This window comes from Symphalangus syndactylus, chromosome 15 (assembly GCF_028878055.3).
Source record: "Symphalangus syndactylus isolate Jambi chromosome 15, NHGRI_mSymSyn1-v2.1_pri, whole genome shotgun sequence".
Classification (NCBI taxonomy): domain Eukaryota; kingdom Metazoa; phylum Chordata; class Mammalia; order Primates; family Hylobatidae; genus Symphalangus; species Symphalangus syndactylus.
The window spans coordinates 18,570,501-18,588,192 of NC_072437.2; the positions used below are offsets into that span (position 1 = coordinate 18,570,501).

Genomic DNA, 17,692 nt, shown 5'->3' on the forward strand with positions numbered 1-17,692 from the left:
TTAGTGACTTTGGGGTCCTGAGATTTATTTTTCTTTCACATCTTTTAATCATAACTACGGCTAACATTTATTGAGGGCACACTTCGCACCAAAAACTGCCAATTCTCATGAAATTCAATAATTCCATAGAGGTAAATATTTTATTTTGAAGGTGAAGTGATGTTTCTGAGATAGTTGTTAGTAAGATGCTGGGGTAGGAAGCAAATCCAGGTCTATTTAGTTTCTAAATCTTCAATCTTTTTATTTTCTAAATCTTTAATCTTAACATCTACGCTATGCTTAGGGTTAACCATACTCAATAATCACTGTTTTTTCATCTATAACTTTCTCTTCTTATTCATTCATTCTTGATGACTTTAATGTAACTGCATTCATTTATTTTTAGTTCTGGGATACATGTGCAGAATGTGCAGGTTTGTTACATAGGTATACATGTGCCACAGTGGTTTGATGCACCTACCAACCAGTCATCTAGGTTTTAAGCCCTGCATGCATTAGGTATTTGTCCTAATTACATGGATGAAGCTAGATTCTCAGCAAACTAACACAGGAAGAGAAAACCAAACACCACATGCTCTCACTCATAAGTGGGAGTTGAATAATGAGAACACATGGACACAGGGAGGGGAACATCACACACTCGGGCCTGATGGGGGTGAGGGGGCAACTACATTCATATTTATTGATCTCTGACTCTAGCCACTTCCTGACCCCTCACCTGATTTCGTTTTCTTTCTCTACATTTTTCTATTATCCTTAAAAGTGTAGTGCATCAGGGACCACTCATTCCCCTAGGGACAGGCTCAGGGCAGCTATGTAAAAAGGTGTGCTAATACTTGCTAATTTACTTTCAATTTTTCTCCTTAGGGGGTCCACCTTTTAGTTGGCCTTTTTAGTTGCAGCAGCAAATTGGACTGACCAAGTGAATAGAAGAACTAATCTATGAAACCAGATCTGAAAGTTTACACAAATTTAATTTGGAAAGCTAAATGTGCCAAGAATAGAATCAAAGTATATAGAATAATAAAAGGCAGGGAAGTACTCTGATGGAATTATTTTTCTTTTTCTTTTTTTTACCGTAATAAAATGTGAACATAACTATTTTTAAAGGTTTAGATGAATTTGTAAATGGTGGATTTGCCGTTGACATCAGTAAGAACCATATCTCGTATATTATCCTGAAAAAGTTAAGAATTTTACTTCAGCAGGGTTTTTTTTTTTTTGGTCTTTTACTGATATGTTTAATGGATTCACTGACTGGGAATAGAATGGTTTCCTATGGAAGTAACATTTCTGTTTACTGCTCACCATTAGTAAGCAGATAGTCTCCTACTATAGTACTGCTCATGAGAGAAACCTTTTGCAGATTGATTGATTCTGAGATGGAGTCTTGCCCTGTCTGCCAGGCTGGAGTGCAATGGTGCGATCTCGGCTCACTGCAACCTCTGTCTCCCTGGTTCAAGCAATTCTCCTGCCTCACCCTCCCATATAGCTGTGATTACAGCCACCCACCACCATGCCCAGCTAATTTTTGTATTTTTAGTAGAGACAGTGTTTCACCACGTTGGTCAGGCTGGTCTTGAACTCCTAACCTCAGGTGGTCCATCTGCCTCAGCCTCCCAAAGTGCTGGGATTACAGGTTGCCTCCAACTGGGAAGTCTATCATGGCCATTGTCCTCTTATGTTTTAGTGGTGATGTAGCAACCACTTTGCTTACTGACTGGGGACTTTTTTATAAGACATAAAACCATAAGAAATTTAAGGACCTTTGCCCCTCAAATTCCAGTTCTTTATCTTTCAACTTATTTGTTCTGCAACTAACAATATGTGATTTGTCTTTGTTATAGGAATGCATGAAGATTTCTGAAGTAATTTGGTACAGAAAAAAATACACACCCACCAAAAAATAAAAATAAAAAACAGGTTACTAAGGAAAAAACTTAAATATGCAACATTGTGGAAAATTACCCTATAGATATTTGAAATGATATTCTGTAAAAGGACAGAAAGCACTCTGGAAACTTATGTTATACTCTTATGCTTTATTTTGCCCAAGAATACAAAACTGCAATATTTGACCTTTGAGAAGCAGCAATGAACATGGACCAAATGTCATCCATTTCCACAAGCTAGAAACCTGCACACTGCTTGACACTGTTCCCTCAGCTGCCATATACAATTACATAGTGCTGACCTTCTGACCTCCTAAATATTTCTCCAATTGGCCATGTTTTGTCCACCTCCATTGCCAATGCCTTGGCCCACACAACTGTTATGTTTTCTTCTTCCTGGTACTATAATGGACAAACCAGAATTCTTATATCCAAATTGGCTCTCTTTTAGGCTTCACATTTTGGCCAGACTAGCCTTTCCCAATTTGTACCCGAGTGTGACATGTTCCTGCTTAAAACTTTTAATGTCTTCCCATTGCTTTTAGAGAACGATGAAAACCCTTGTAGCAGGAAGAGCTGCAGACAAAACTTCTCAGACATCGAGTTGTAGAAGGAAGGGCTTTATTCAGCTGGGAGCATCGGCAAGCTACTGCCTCAAAATCCAAGCTCCCCAAGTGCACAATTTCTGTCCCTTTTAAGGGCTCACAACACTAAAGATTTCACATGAAAGGGTCATGATTGATTGAGCAATCTAGGGGATATGTGACAGGGGTTTCATGCCCTGGTAGTCAGAGTGAAACAGAACAGAGCAGGGAGTTTCACAATGTTCTTTTATACAATGCCTGAAATCTATGGGTAACATCGGGTTCTAAGTCCTGAGTTGATTTTTAATTACTGGGTTTAGGCCTGGCTTCAGGCCTGGCGCCGGGCTGCCTGTCTTTGGTTTTACTTCCTTGTTGTTTTTTCTTTTTTTCTTAAAACAGGTACTGAGTATAAAACAATATAAAACAATATGAGAGGGTCTCTCTCTTCCTTCACCCTTAATATGACCGCTGGTTTCACTCATGCCTAATACCCAAATCCCAAATCCTACTACTCTCTGTTCACATTCTGCATTCTGATTTCGTTGTTTTCTCTTTTTCATTCAAATGCCTTATCTCTCCTCCTGCCCCAGGGTCTTTGTATATTATATCACCCTTTCCAGGAATATTCTTCACCCTGCTCTTAGTCCAGTTAACTCATACTGGTGTTTCAGATCTCAGTTCAGAATTCAATGCTTTTCCTTAACACCCAAGCTAGGCCAGATTTATCTATGTGATCTCATAGAAATCATTCCTTTTCTTATAAGAACTTTTCTTAATTTGTAATAATACGATCATTAGTGTAAACGTTTGTCTCTCTTATTAGACTGTATACTTCAAAGAATGACAAACTTTGTCAACTTTTGCTTATTCTAACTTCTCAAGGTCAAGAACAGTGATGGCTAAATACTAAGATCTCACTAAATATTTACTGAATAAATGAATGCATGAATTTTAGACATCATTAAGTAAAGAATACATGGAAATTTGTTTCCATGTGTTCACAGTACTCAAAAATTTTAATTTGTTATTTAATATCTGGTAGACAAATTTTAGTATTTGTAATGGTATATATACATACCATTACACTGGGGTGTCTGTGTGTGTATATATGCACATATGTATACTGTTAAAGTATGAGACTATGAGGTGGGAAGAATCATCTTTGTAATTGGTACACACACACGCACCTATATATATAGATAGATATACAAACACACACATATAAACACACCAATTGGCATATATATACACACACATAATACATACATATATATATACCAATTGGTATATACACACACACTGCAATTGGTGTGTGTGTGTGTGTGTGTGTATACACCAATTACAAATATTATGATTCTTCCCACTTTATAGTCTCACACTTTCAACTAACAACCTGGAAAGTAAGACAATATAATACATTAATTTCTATAACATTTCATAATATACTATGAAAATTCACTGCTGATTTCTAGAGTACAGAATCTATAGCATGGTGAACTTCCATGGCTCTAGCTTTATCTAGTTAGAGTTATTTAACCCACAGGTTGACATTCTCCCCTCCTCAGGGGCTCTCTTTCGCCACAAGGTATTGCCTCTTTTCTTGCTTTCCTGGCCTCCCTCTGCAGTGTTTCATGTTTGTCCTTTTGTGTTAACCTTTGGAATTATCAAACAAGTTGTTGCCAGAATCTGGGGACTCACGGCCGATGTGTTCCCAGCTAATAAAGCAAAACCAAGAGAAAATAATCCTCAGGACTGCATTTCAGAACTACGTGGGCTTCGTTTATATTCCACAAATTCAGTGTGGTGATTCTTATCAGATGCTTAATTTCCTCATATCCCAGTAAGATGATTTATTTGGTGCCCTGGGGAAAAATTAAACCCCTTTTATCTGTTTTGTATTTTCAACATTGTAATTATTAATAAATATTTACTAAATAGCAGCATGATGTAGGTGAAATATCACATGGGTAGAAATAAATGCATCTTAATCCATTATGTCCTCTAAGACACAAAATCATCATCTATGACATGGAGATGGTGCTGTTTTTCTTCTTAAAGCATCTTTCACAGCATTATTGGATCAAATTTAGTGGACAAGAATAGTCTTTGAAAATCATAAAGCTCAATCAGAAATTATTATTATTTGAAGAATACTGCATTTTAGGAGAATTGTAGAACCTGCTTATATTTTCTTCATTTTTCTTTGAAAGCTTTCATTTTAAAGGTTGGCTAAACAGGTATTTTTGATCCTTTTGTTTCATTTCTGTTTATATAAATAAGTGGTTTTGATGGGGTACATTCTTATTAGGAAAAGTTTACAACACATGCTTAATATTAAAATGTTTGATATAAAGGTCTAATTTAAAATGAGGTTGAAAGAGAAAAAAGTAGAACAATCTTGTATATGCATGTAGACATAGGCCTAAGGAGAGAAGCACATGGAATTGCAAGAATATTATTAAAATACAATTCAAATAGTTAAGTGTAGGAAAAATGTGATGAAAACAACTGGATTTTTATTCATAGACTCCAGCAGAGTAAAAATCACAAATTTGTTTTTTTTCCAAAATATGTCATTTTGTATTCAATTATTCAAGACAGAATGGGCAGAGAAGTACAAGGAAATGAAAGAAAATATTGATAAAGGAAGATAAAGTAACCAGATTAGATTTTGGTAGGATATAGCAAGACACAAAATTGATACATTCTAACTACATAAACTAAGATACTTCATTTTTTGCACAGCAAATTCTATTCTTGTTCTGGCTAACAGAAATTCTGTTGGAGTAAATTAAAACTGTGATCATATCACTTTTTCGTTGGACATAAAAGAACTAAATATTTTCCATAACATTTGTTTCACTCAGGAGTATCTTTCTTGCATCTTCCTTCACCTCCACTCCCATGATAATCGCCACCATTAAAACTGTTATTACTAAGAACACAGGTTTTTGTTGTCTGTTTCCAGATTCTTGGGGTCTCTTAATTACGCAGTAATTTCTTAATTGTGGCTTCCTTTATCTTTCCTCTATTTTTGGTATTAGTAATATCTAACAAATCTAGATCAAGTAGGCCGTCCACACCAGGTCATATCGTAGTCCCAACCCAATGCTTATAAGACGTAAGGTTAAAATAATGAAATAAGATTAAAAAATAGAATAGTCGCTAAGACTGATAACTTTTAGAAATAATTTATCTAAACAAATTGAATAATATTAAAAAATCTTGTGGTTGCCGTTGCTGCTGTTAAGCCACATTTCCCTCTTCGATTTCCTTTTAGAACTGTATTGGTTTGAGAACTGGTATAATTAGTGATTTAGAGCTAAGGCTGTAGACTCAGGTTGGCATTAGAATCTGCTTCGCCACTTACTAACTATACAAACTCTCATCAAGATATTCAACTGCAGCATTGTATTCTGTTAAAAGGAATGCAATGAGGTAATGTATGCAAAGCTTTTAGCATAGTGGTTGTCTTATACTGATAAGTAAATAAATATTAACCATCACCTATTCTCACCTTAGCTCTCCTTTAATTGGATGTATATTCGTATCCAAACCCATGTATAATAGAGCAGTGGCCATCAGACTACATGTGGTGAAGGACAGTAGTTTTATTAATTGCCAATCTTTTGTAGAAAGATAATATCATAAAATATAATAAAATTCAATTAATAGGAAACATAAAAATATACAAAATATAAGCCCAGAGATTTTATTGTTATATTCAACAAATATGAAAAACACTCTGTTAAATATCTATAGAAGTTTATAAATGTTTTCACGTAATTTCTGTACTTGCTTTATTGCAGAGGGAAAATAAAATCTATAGACAGGCACAAGTTCCTTGATCATACTTCTATGAAGAATGTATATTTTATTATTTTTCTTTTGAATAAGATAACCCTATTTCTAAAATATTCAAATGTTCATTGATATGGTTATGTATATATACACTTATGTATACACACATAACAATACACATACATATATATATTTGGCTTAATGTGATATTTGTGTTACAACAAAAGTACAAATCACTGAGTCTGAAGTGTCCTTAAAATGGAGGATGAGGCGAAACTGACCATCTGGCTTTGAGCTATCACTAATCTCTACTTTGATGCCTGAGTATTTGTCAAACAAAGAAACGTTTTGCATATTACAGTGAATATTTGTTCTCTGGTGACATTATTTACTCAGATAATCCAGAAATGTTTAAAAAACTCATGGCAGCACTTTCTCTTGATTTTGTTACATATGTACAGTTTGATTTCTTTCACGTAAAGCAGTATCAGTTTTACATTTTTCTTTTAGACAACGTTCTATACAGTTAGTATATTACCCTACACATGCCCAAGAAGTGTACCTTTGAGAAGCTGATGTATGACCAAACATGTTTGATCTTAGAGCTCAATTTTTACTCATACCACCACGACACCCTCATCCCATTCTACCCCTTCCTAGGGAGTTAATAACAAAAATGAGCTTTTTTTTTTTTTCCTATGAGGATAATTGGCAATCCAGGGAAGCCAGCCCAATTTCTATTTTGTTCAATGTTTCTTTAATTGATCAGTGAGGGGCAAAAGGTGGATACAGGTTGCGTGAAGAGGAGGAAAGATTCATTTTGAGTACCTATAAATTGTTTGGTACTTTCTTAAAAATTCTTTTTAAAATATGCCTCTTTTTCTTTACCATTTTGCTCCTTATATTTGTTGCTTCTAAGAGATGTGTCACCTCTGCTAGGGTGATAGGCTATATAATTCCTTACTGCTTTCATCTATGTATTTTTTAATCTGTAAGTATAGAGGTAGGTAAAAATCAGCAGCATAAAATACATATTTTCTATGTTTAGTTGAATGAGTGATTCAGTGAAATTGATAATTATATGTATCAGTTATCAACAGTATAATGAACAACCACAAAACCTGGCATAAAACAGTAAGTGTATGCATATTGCTTGTGAAACTAAGACCAAGTGGGCCTTGGCTAGGTGGCTCTGTAGATCTCGGCAGGACTTGATCACCTCTAGTAACAGGTTAGTTTTGATTGTATCAACCTGGCTCTGCTCCCCTCTCTCTCTCTCTCCAGCAAGAGTAGCCCAGGCATGAGGGAGGGCAATTCCAGCTGCACAAGCACTTGTTAAGCCTCTACTTTCTTTATCTTTGTTCAAAGTAAGAGAATGCTGCAAATTACATGGCAAAGGCAATTGGTTGGGAGGAGGAGGATGAAGAATTAGAACCATTTTTGCAATTGATCACATATCTTAAAAAGTAAATTCTTTCAATTGAACAATATGATAAATGAGTAGGAATAGTTAAATAATTATATTTATCTTGATGAAAGTAACATACTTGGGCAAGTTACTTCAACCTTCTGTGCCTCGGTTTCTTCAGTTCTAAAATGGGGATAATAATAGTGTCATCCCATATGATTATGGGGAGGGTTAAATTAGTGGATTATGTAGTATGTAGAGCAGTGCTCAATATAGAAATATGCATAAAGTGTTAACTATAGTTATTAACATCATTATTATTGTTAATATTGAGGCAACACAGTTGAAAACTGACAAATGTGTAAAAGTGATATATGGTTGTCTTAATATGTTCTTGAGCATATTTATTTTGTGAATTTTTGGCTAATATTTATAGCACTGGTGCCATCTGTTCATCTTACAAGGATTATTATTTTAGGAGTTTATACATGTCTATATTCCAGAGAAAAAGATTTTACATTGTAGAACAATTTGGGACATATTTTTATTTATAATCTTAAAATATCTTACTTACAGACGTATTGTAAATACCACAGATTTTTGTTTCTATTTTCTTGCTTTTATAAATTTTGTACTAATGTTAAGAAATGGTAGCAAGCTTATGACTAACGTCAATTTAATTGACATTTCTTAAAATGTGGTCATTAATTGATTTGTTCTATGTAGTAATGAGAATATATGCCAATGTGTCCCAATTTTAATATGCATACAGTCACCTGGGACCTTGTTAAAATGCAAATCCTGATTCTGTAGGTCTGGGGTGGGCCTGGGATTCTGCATTTCTAACAAACTTCCAGGTGATGAAGTTGCTACTGGTCCCTGAATACCACATTTTAAGTGCACGTGCACATACACAAATGCACACACACACACACACACACACACAGACATCTCCTTATGTATATTTAAAAATTATGCACACATATAAAATACATATTTTAAAGTATATAATACATATTTATATTGAATAAGTGAAAATGTAAATCAAATTATTTGATATTTAGTTATTAAATGTTATAAAACATGTAATAAATATAATGAATCAAAGTAACGTAATATTTAATAAATAAATTATTGTATCTAATGATGTGTTTATCTCTAAATGTTGAGAAATTACTGCCAAAAAATGCTTTAATTTTCAATTTTGTTTCCCTGGAAACTAAGTAACAGAATTTGGCCCTATAAATATAAGTTGCTGTCGAGACTCCTTTGTTGGTAGAAATATACTTAAATTCCCTGGGTCCTGTAATCAGGATAAAAGTTGTCTCTCTTTCTTTTTTTTTTTTTTTTTGATGGAGTCTCGCTCTGTCGCCAGGCTGGAGTGCACTGGCACGATCTCCGCTTACTGCAACCTCTGCCTTCCAGGTTCAAGTGAGTCTCCTGCCTCAGCCTCCCGAGTAGCTGGGACTACGGGCATGTGCCACCACGCCCAGCTAATTTTGGTATTTTTATTAGAGACGGGGTTTCACCATGTTGGCCAGGATGGTCTCCATCTTTTGACCTCATGATCGCCTGCCTTGGCCTCCCAAAGTGCTGGGATTACAGGAGTGACCACCGTGCCCTGCCAAAAGTTGTCTCTTAAACTCATACATAATCATGCTTTGGTTTGAGGTACATACACAACCAATTAACTAATTTTTTTTCTCCTGTGGGCATTAGTCACAGCCCAATATTAAAAATTTTTGATTACATACAACTTTATATAAATAAAATACATTAGTCAACTTAATTTTCTGCTTTTCAGTGTTAACTACAAATATTTTGTTTCAACTTCAGGACTGTAAAATCTTTCTAAAAGTTCGCGATATTCTTTTCTTTATAAGTAATCTTAAGAGTACTCTGCCTTTTTGTTTTAAAGAAGTGGTTAGTGTCAGAACAGTAGCATTAAAGGATACAATTGATTTTAAAACTGTAAAAGATGAAAGAGATTGGGATAAATCTCTGCTGACCTCAGGATAAACTCTAGTAGATCAAATCTCCAAAATGTAGAAAAGGGAAGAAAAAAAATTGAGAATTCACATTAAGTGGATCTGAATATGGGAATTCCCATCTAAAGGTGTGTCTAATTAAGTTGAAGTCTATTAAGAATAATTAAATAACAGCCTTGTTCATGATAACAACATTTGAGTTGCACTTTCAAACTCAATTTATAGTTGTAAATATAACTACAGATTACAACTTAATTTCTAGTTCACAAATTATTTTTCACCTCTCTTATTTGATACTTGAAAGAACCCTTTATTATTTAATATTATACTCAAAGTAAGAACTTGGACTTGGAGACCTCCTCCTCCTTTAAGTTCAAGCCTCCTCTGAGGAGAGAGACTCCTAAGGAGTGCAGGATAAGGGTCATTATTGAGCTGTTAATGGGAGGGGACTGAATTTTTGGATGACTCTGGAATATAGGGGTTAGTAAAATATTAGTAGCTATTATTTATCATGTATTTATTATGTGCTATTTGCTACTATGTGTCTAATATAGTTTCTCTATTTCCTCTTTTTAAGTTATTTTGGAATTGCCTAGTATTCTAAAAAATGTTATGAATGTGTTCAGAATGCCCCTTTTATACTTTTCCCTTAAATGGTGGTGGTGGGCAAACTTGAAGACATTAACAAAAACATAATTTTCATTTAGTCTTAGATAACACCAAGGTGACATAGTAACTAAGTGGAGTTGGTGGGCTAATTCCTAATGGAAGCCCGGGCTCGTAACAGAACATAAAGGCTTTTCCAAGGATGAAACACTGGTGAAGCTTCTCCTTCAAGTTGTATATGTTTGCATATGTGAAAATATGTGCAATCCAAGTTTAACCTGGGAATGCTTAGCTCCTTAGGAATTTGCTATTGGCTTAATAACTCTTCCCTCAGTTACTTAGGTTGGAAAGTCCTCAAATTTTACCTTAGATCAGGATTGGCAAACTTTTCGCAAAGGACCATATAGTAAACATTTTAGGTTTTGTGAGCCATAAAGATCTTTCTTGACCACTCAGCTCTGAAATTTGTAATATGAATGCAGACACAGACAATATATAAACAAAGGAAAGTGCCTGTTTTCCAATGAAACCCTATTTACAAAAACAGGTGAAAATTGTGTTTGGCCTGAGATCCAGTGTGCCAGACCACTGGATTAGATTCTCAGTGTCACTTTCAATTCTGAGGTTATGGTTTTGCCAGATTATCTGAGTTATTCATTCCTCATGAGTTATGGAAGGAGAGCTCCTTCCAACCAGAAGTCTCTCTTTGTACATGCAAATGGCCCATCAGGGTATTTTCCTAAACAAAGGCATTTCCCTCAGAAGAGGAATTCTGCTGCTACTGTTAGGATAATAAGTACACCACAGATGGTGCTTTCATTTCAAAAACAACCACAACGTAAAAAAGATGTAACATTTCTGTTTAATTATTGCATTTTTCTATCCTATGACTTGATGATTGAGTTTGGCAGTGGTGCAAATTAATATTCAAGCTTCTGCTGGAACTCATCTGTTGTTGATTTTGTTGTTGTGGCGGTGATGGCTCTAAACATAGGCAGGAGGCAAGGTGAGAAAAAGATACATCAAACTCCTTATCGATCTCGTTTTGGCAGATTCAAAGAGTTTATATTTAAGCCTAAATTTAAATAAGCATTTTCATATTATCACTGCCAGTTTTAGAGTGTTTCACTGGCACAATAATTGTATTATCCAACTGCATAGAGACTATCAATTAGACTAGGACTGCTTTGAGAAGCAAAGTAGGGCTCCTCTTTCTTTGGTTCTTGCTGCTCTACATTGGAGGTCTCATACTGAAGGCTCACGGGCTTCCCCGTGGCCCCTTGACCCACTCAAGGTTGAAAAACAAAAACTAAGAAATAGTTGCCAATGTTAAAAGGAGATTATCTGTAGAAACTTACATTTCTTACTTCCTTTGAAAAATCAGATCTTCTGAAGATCTAAGGTTTCTATTTTCACAGGAGAACCATGTGAGGGACAGCTGCTTTTTAAAAAAATCATTGCTTCTACCACTGTCTTCATCTCCTCACCACAGAGGCTGAGTCAGAGGCCATTTATCCTCATTACGGTGCCATGACCATGCCAGCTTGCCTCACTCCTGTATCTACCTGGTCATTAGAGGCATTTGAGTTTGTGGCCCGTGCTGTGCACATTATCCCTGGAGATCTCATCAATTACAATTATTTCCACCTATTGGACTTTAAGTAGTTCTACCTATTGGACATTTTCAGTGCAATCTGTCTTCCTAAAGCATACTGCAGGATTGAAGCACAAAGTATGACTGTGCAATTACTCTCAAGAGCATTTTTGTTTATGTTGGTCAGTGTCACTTTTTTAGGTCCCTTATAAGGAAATACCTTTTGAAAATTCATGCCAAGAAACTTTTCATTTTCAAAAAGGAAAATATTTTCTTTCCTGAATAATTTTTATAACATTATAGTCTTTCTCTTTTTGTCCTGGCTACCAGAAAGTTCAGAAGTCAGTGTGTCATAATCCTGATATTATTTCTCCCTTTACTTTGTGTGTTCTGGTTCTCTATTTGTAATATTAATACTAAGCATTAACGTGAACACACACATACTCATGTTCTACACACAACTTTCAGGTTCATTTTGTGAGAGATTAGGGTTGAAAACATCAGTACAGACATGTTCTTGACTTTTTCGAAACCATCCTCCACACTGACAACAGATTTGTATTTATAACATATGAATCAGGCCATATTATTATTCTGTTGCATATTCAGGAATTCAACATGTCTTCCGCTCACTTATAAGCCATCTAATTTGTTTATTAGAGTTTCCAAGACCCTTTATTACGTTTCTCAAACCTATCTTCCCATCCACAACATTCTCCACTTCTGTCCCACAAAGCCTGTATCTCGGTGATGAACTATTTAGAGTTTTCCAAATGTACCAGGCCATTTCCCACCTCTTGCCTTTCACAATACCATTTATTGCCCCTATAATCACTCTAGTATTTTATAGGTAAGTCACTCATAACAAATATTATATTGTTCTGTCATTTTTCAATGAAATGAATGACTATTATTTATCTTGGTATATTTCATGCTGAACCCAATATTTTGTGTAAAACTGTTTTCACTGACTAATTATGTAGCTGACTTTTGATTTGGTGAGATTTTCACAGAATTGAAATAACTGATCAGGATATATTTTTGACTACCAATAATAAGAAACTTTTAAAGAATAATTATTGAGTGCTCACTGTATACCAATTTCTCTTCTAAATATGTAATACGCATTTATTCACTCAATCATCCCAACTACCTTATTGCCCTATGATTTTTTTCCTCATTTTAGAGATGAGGAAACTGAAGCCCAGAGAGAATGAGTAATTTCCCCAAGAACACACAGCTAGTAAGGAGTGGGGTCAGGGTTGAATCCTACTGTCTGCCTCCACAGGTGATGTTTATCTGCTCCATTGCTTCCCATTTACATGTTGAAAGGATATCACTTATGACATCAAATAGCAACTAACCTCAACTTCCATTGATTCTATCGGTTCTATAGGAAATGCTGGGGTTATTTGAGACTTCAATATTGGAGGAATAGATTAAGTTCTCAAAAAGTTTTGAGAAAATGTATCAGACAGTAACATCTTTGAATGTAACATGTGCATTTGTGTGTGCATTAATTATTTAGCCACAAATAAGAAGGCTGAAAATATACCAGTCTCCACTATCGAAAGCAACTGAAGCCAATAGTTCTCAGTTGTGGAAGAGAGAATCACGCATCTGTGAAGTCACAGGCACAGCTCACAGAAAGGTGCTGTGGAATTGACTTCTTTGGAGTCCTAGGATGCGAACATTTCATCTGAAAAGATACAGTGTCAGAAGTCCTTAAGGTATCCACCGAGAATAAATTACTTCTTCTACATCAAGCATCTTCTTCTCTTCCATATTCAACATAGTGAATTCAGAATGGAGACAATATATCCCTAAGTTGCAGATGGTGTTGCAAGCACCATTCATGTTTTGGACATTATGGCAGTGATGATCAGAAGAGAATCCTGTGGACCTACATTTCTGGTGTTTGTAGCAAAAGGATGACATCAGTAAGCCAGGTTCTGGGCAGAGCCACCTGAAGCCCAGGAGGCGGAGCCAGGTTCATCTGACTTCCACTAAATGACCCACTAAGTCAGTTCTTACCATCTCACTCATAGCTGATTTTGAGATAGGTTTTTAACTAGTAAGCAATATGCTTAGATGCCCTGGCCTGTCTCAGTAAAAAGACAAGTGAAATGCCAGTCTAATCCCTTTGTTTTAGAAAGTATAGTTTCAACCAATATATTTATTAGTCTCTTGGGGAGAAGCCAGATTTATAGCATTCCATTTTGTTTTACTCACAATAAATGCATGAACATGTACTGTTTTATCAATCTTTTTTTTTCTGGCGCATGGCCTGGACATTGACTCAGTGAGACTCTCATTTATCAGTGAGAAAACTAATAGGAGGATATTTGGAGATGCGGAACTCAGTAGAAAGCCAGAACATTTATTTGGATGGGATCTTATTCTAATCTGAGGTAGCATCATCAGGAAGAAATAAAGATCTACATAAGTTGCTCCAGGAGGGGGCTAAACCTGTCATTTGGCTATTGCGATTTCATCAAATTGATCATTGTAACTGTCATCTTTGTCTTGAAAAGCATCTGCCACTAACAAAGCCTGTTCCCCTTGGAAAACGATTAGCTCTCAGTGAATTAAAGTTACGTAGCACACTGAATAAATTGTCTCCTGCATGAGACAGCATTTGATAATTCACACTTTTATGGGAAATATTGAAAGGAAATTTCTACATGACATGAGGTCACATTCCTAATTACAGTTAGCATAAAGTCAAGCCTTTAATGTTTTAGTTTCTAGCCCCTAAGGAATATTTTTCAGAATGGGTATACAACATTTTTAGAAGAAAAACAAAAGTTATTATTTTCTGCAATAATAAAATCTATTAAAGAAAAATGAAAACTTTGTGTATATTTTTTACTTCTGTGGTATTTTTAAAAAGATCAAGGATAGTAAGGCTCTATTTTCTATCTATATTTTATATACATATAGAATAGCACAGTGTTGGACCTATTTTAAACTAGTTAAGTGTCTTTCATGGTCTATAACCAGACAGGTTGAACTTCAAATTTATTTTTAATAGAGGGCTATCAAAAATGCATATGTAGATGGTACCTTTATCAATTTTTTTATTAATTTGGCACGGGATTATATTATTATTCATCCCAAAGTAAGAAGTATATAAAAATCATCTGTGAATATTTCTGACATTAATAATAGTTGTAAAGTAGTAAGCTTTGTGCTGCTCATCAGTTAATGTAGACCATGGCATTGAGCATAATGGTATTTAACAAACTGTATGCTTTCCAAAAGTGCTGTGTGGTTTTTCAGTTGGAGCAGCTTTTGATGTTTATCTTCAAGAGTTCCAATGGTGCTCAAAGCTTTGGAGCCCCATTGAATTATTTTCAGCTCCTGTCACTATGACCAGCTAACACGACACCTAACCTCATCTGGTTATACAACAATAGCTCTAGTAGCTGGCAAGTAAGCCAGCTAATTGTCATGGTTTTAGTTTGAGGTTTCAGTTTGTTCCTTTGTAAGTAAAATGTATCACCCTATGATTTCAGTGATCCGAGGAGCAACTGGCAACTGTAGAGTATTATTTCACTGTTCCTATGGAAACATGTAAAATGGATTATAAAATACCTGAAATGTGTATTTTATTTGGTTCACTTTATTGTGAATATCTGATGCTACTTTAATGCTCCCTTTCTGATTATACTGTGGTTGAATTGTCTTCTGTTTAAGTTAAATCTTTAGTTTGCTCATGTCTTGTTTTCTTATGAGATACTTTTGCTTCTATATATTCTCAATAGTAGCAGGTTCTTCTCAATTTATTGTATATTTTAAAAATGTATAGACAATTATTGTGTGCAGGAAGGGGTATATCCGGTCATCCATGCCAAAGCCCTCTTTCACCATGCTGGGAAACTTTCTAGAGAATGAATAGAATGTACAGTGAAGATCAAGTTCCTTCCTCTAACTTTTGTTTCATTTTCTCTCCACAGGAACTTTTTACCCCTGAATGCAAGTTTAAAGAATCTGTTTTTGAAAATTATTATGTAATCTACTCATCCATGCTGTACAGACAACAGGAATCTGGTAGAGCCTGGTTTTTGGGATTAAATAAGGAAGGGCAAGCTATGAAAGGGAACAGAGTAAAGAAAACCAAACCAGCAGCTCATTTTCTACCCAAGCCATTGGAAGGTGAGTATTATGCATGCATTATTATTACATAGACTTATTACATATTTTATTTTTCAAATTGATACATCTACCATGGCTACAAGAAACCTTCACGAAGTGCTGGAAATGTCATTTATTTTGATCTGGGTGATGGTTGCACAGATGCCTACTTAAGTTATTCATTTAGAATTTGTGCCCCTTATACGCCTTACCGTATTTGTGTATGTATGTGTACCAGGAAACATTTCTTCTCTGCCACCTCCAAAAGCTCAAATCCTCACTGCTACAACCACTCTAACCCTTAGATAAGTTAATTAATTTAAAACAATTTTAAATCTGTAATGATACAAATCTGTGATGATAAGTATATTAGAAAAAGATAATAAGTATATTAGAAAAAATAAGTTTTGAGTGTGGAATCAAAAGTATTTTCCATTTTGATATTACCTAGGTGAAAGTAATTACCTACTTGTCGATTATTATAATTACAGAAAATTAAGAGATAATAGCTTGACTCTGAAAGAACTTGCTGATGTTACACATCTGCTTTCAAATTGTGTAATTCTTCACTGTATACAGTTGTAGCATTGCTTCTTTTACTAAAATAATTTATCCACATTCATTTGTGTGCAGGAAGGGGTATATCCAGTCATCCATGCCTGATGAATGGAAACTTCACATTTACTTCAATCAGATACCCAAAGAGCAGGCTACAAAGTTTTTTTAATTAATCAACAACATCTGCACCTCTCTCATTAATGATTCTGCCAAAAGTGTCATTTACTTTTATCTATGTGACATTTGAGAATTACAAAAATATTTGATTTTAGGCTGTTCACATGTGTTTCTATTCACGTTCTTTTGTTTACTCTTTTGCAGAAGATCAGATCTACAATAACTCAGTAGATATTTTAAGCTAGCTGGGACAGCTCAATTTTCTTTTTGTGTTTTATTCCTACAGGAAAGGCTTAGCCATCAAGAGAAAATGCATATTGTTTTCATAATGCTATATTGAAATAAGACAATTTAAAAATTTGAACAGTCAATTCTTCGTCCTCTATGAGTATATAATTTTCAGTTTGCCTAAATTCAGAAAATGACTCTTGTTGGCTGATACTACTTCTATAATTTCAGTGATGTTGACTTAGTTTCACTCTTAATTATATTTTTCTGTAGAACAATTTATTGAAACCCAAACAGTTAGCCACCAGGGCCTGTGTAGGAAAAGACAGATTATTCCAGAGTCTGTAATATGAGTGAATTATTCTCAGTATATGGTGGATCATAAGGATGATTAGAGTAGAAAGAAGTTAGAGGATTTCCCTGTTCCTCCCAAAAAACACATCCATGATACACTTTCGTTGTTTTAAATAAATTTTGATAACATTGGACTTACCAATATTTAAATGCAAATTAAAAATTAAAAAATAAGCCCACAGAAGCTCTAACAAGACCATGGTTTATTTGTCACCCTGCTTTATCTCTTTTCACTCATTTTATGTTTTGTAAATAGCTAAGAATTGACTAGATTTTTAGAACCTTACCCTTTAGCTGCATAAATGTAACAAAACGCAAAAGGGCTGTTATGTCATTTAACCGAGGTAAAATTTGGGAGCCAGTTATTTTGTATATCCCGTAGAAAATATCAGAGACAATAATGATGTGGTATAGAATGATACTTG

At 34.9% G+C, this 17,692-nt stretch overlaps 1 protein-coding gene across 9 annotated transcripts in view; it reads left to right on the plus strand.

The window, feature by feature from the left end:
• FGF14 (fibroblast growth factor 14) overlaps nt 1-17,692 on the plus strand; it is a 693,770-nt gene that overhangs the window by 671,983 nt on the left and 4,095 nt on the right. For all 9 annotated transcript variants that reach the window (XM_055245297.2, XM_055245295.2, XM_063618975.1 and 6 more), the window contains one exon: nt 15,833-16,031. In XM_055245297.2, coding sequence (XP_055101272.1) covers nt 15,833-16,031 — 199 coding nt within the window. The remainder of the gene's footprint in view (nt 1-15,832; nt 16,032-17,692) is intronic.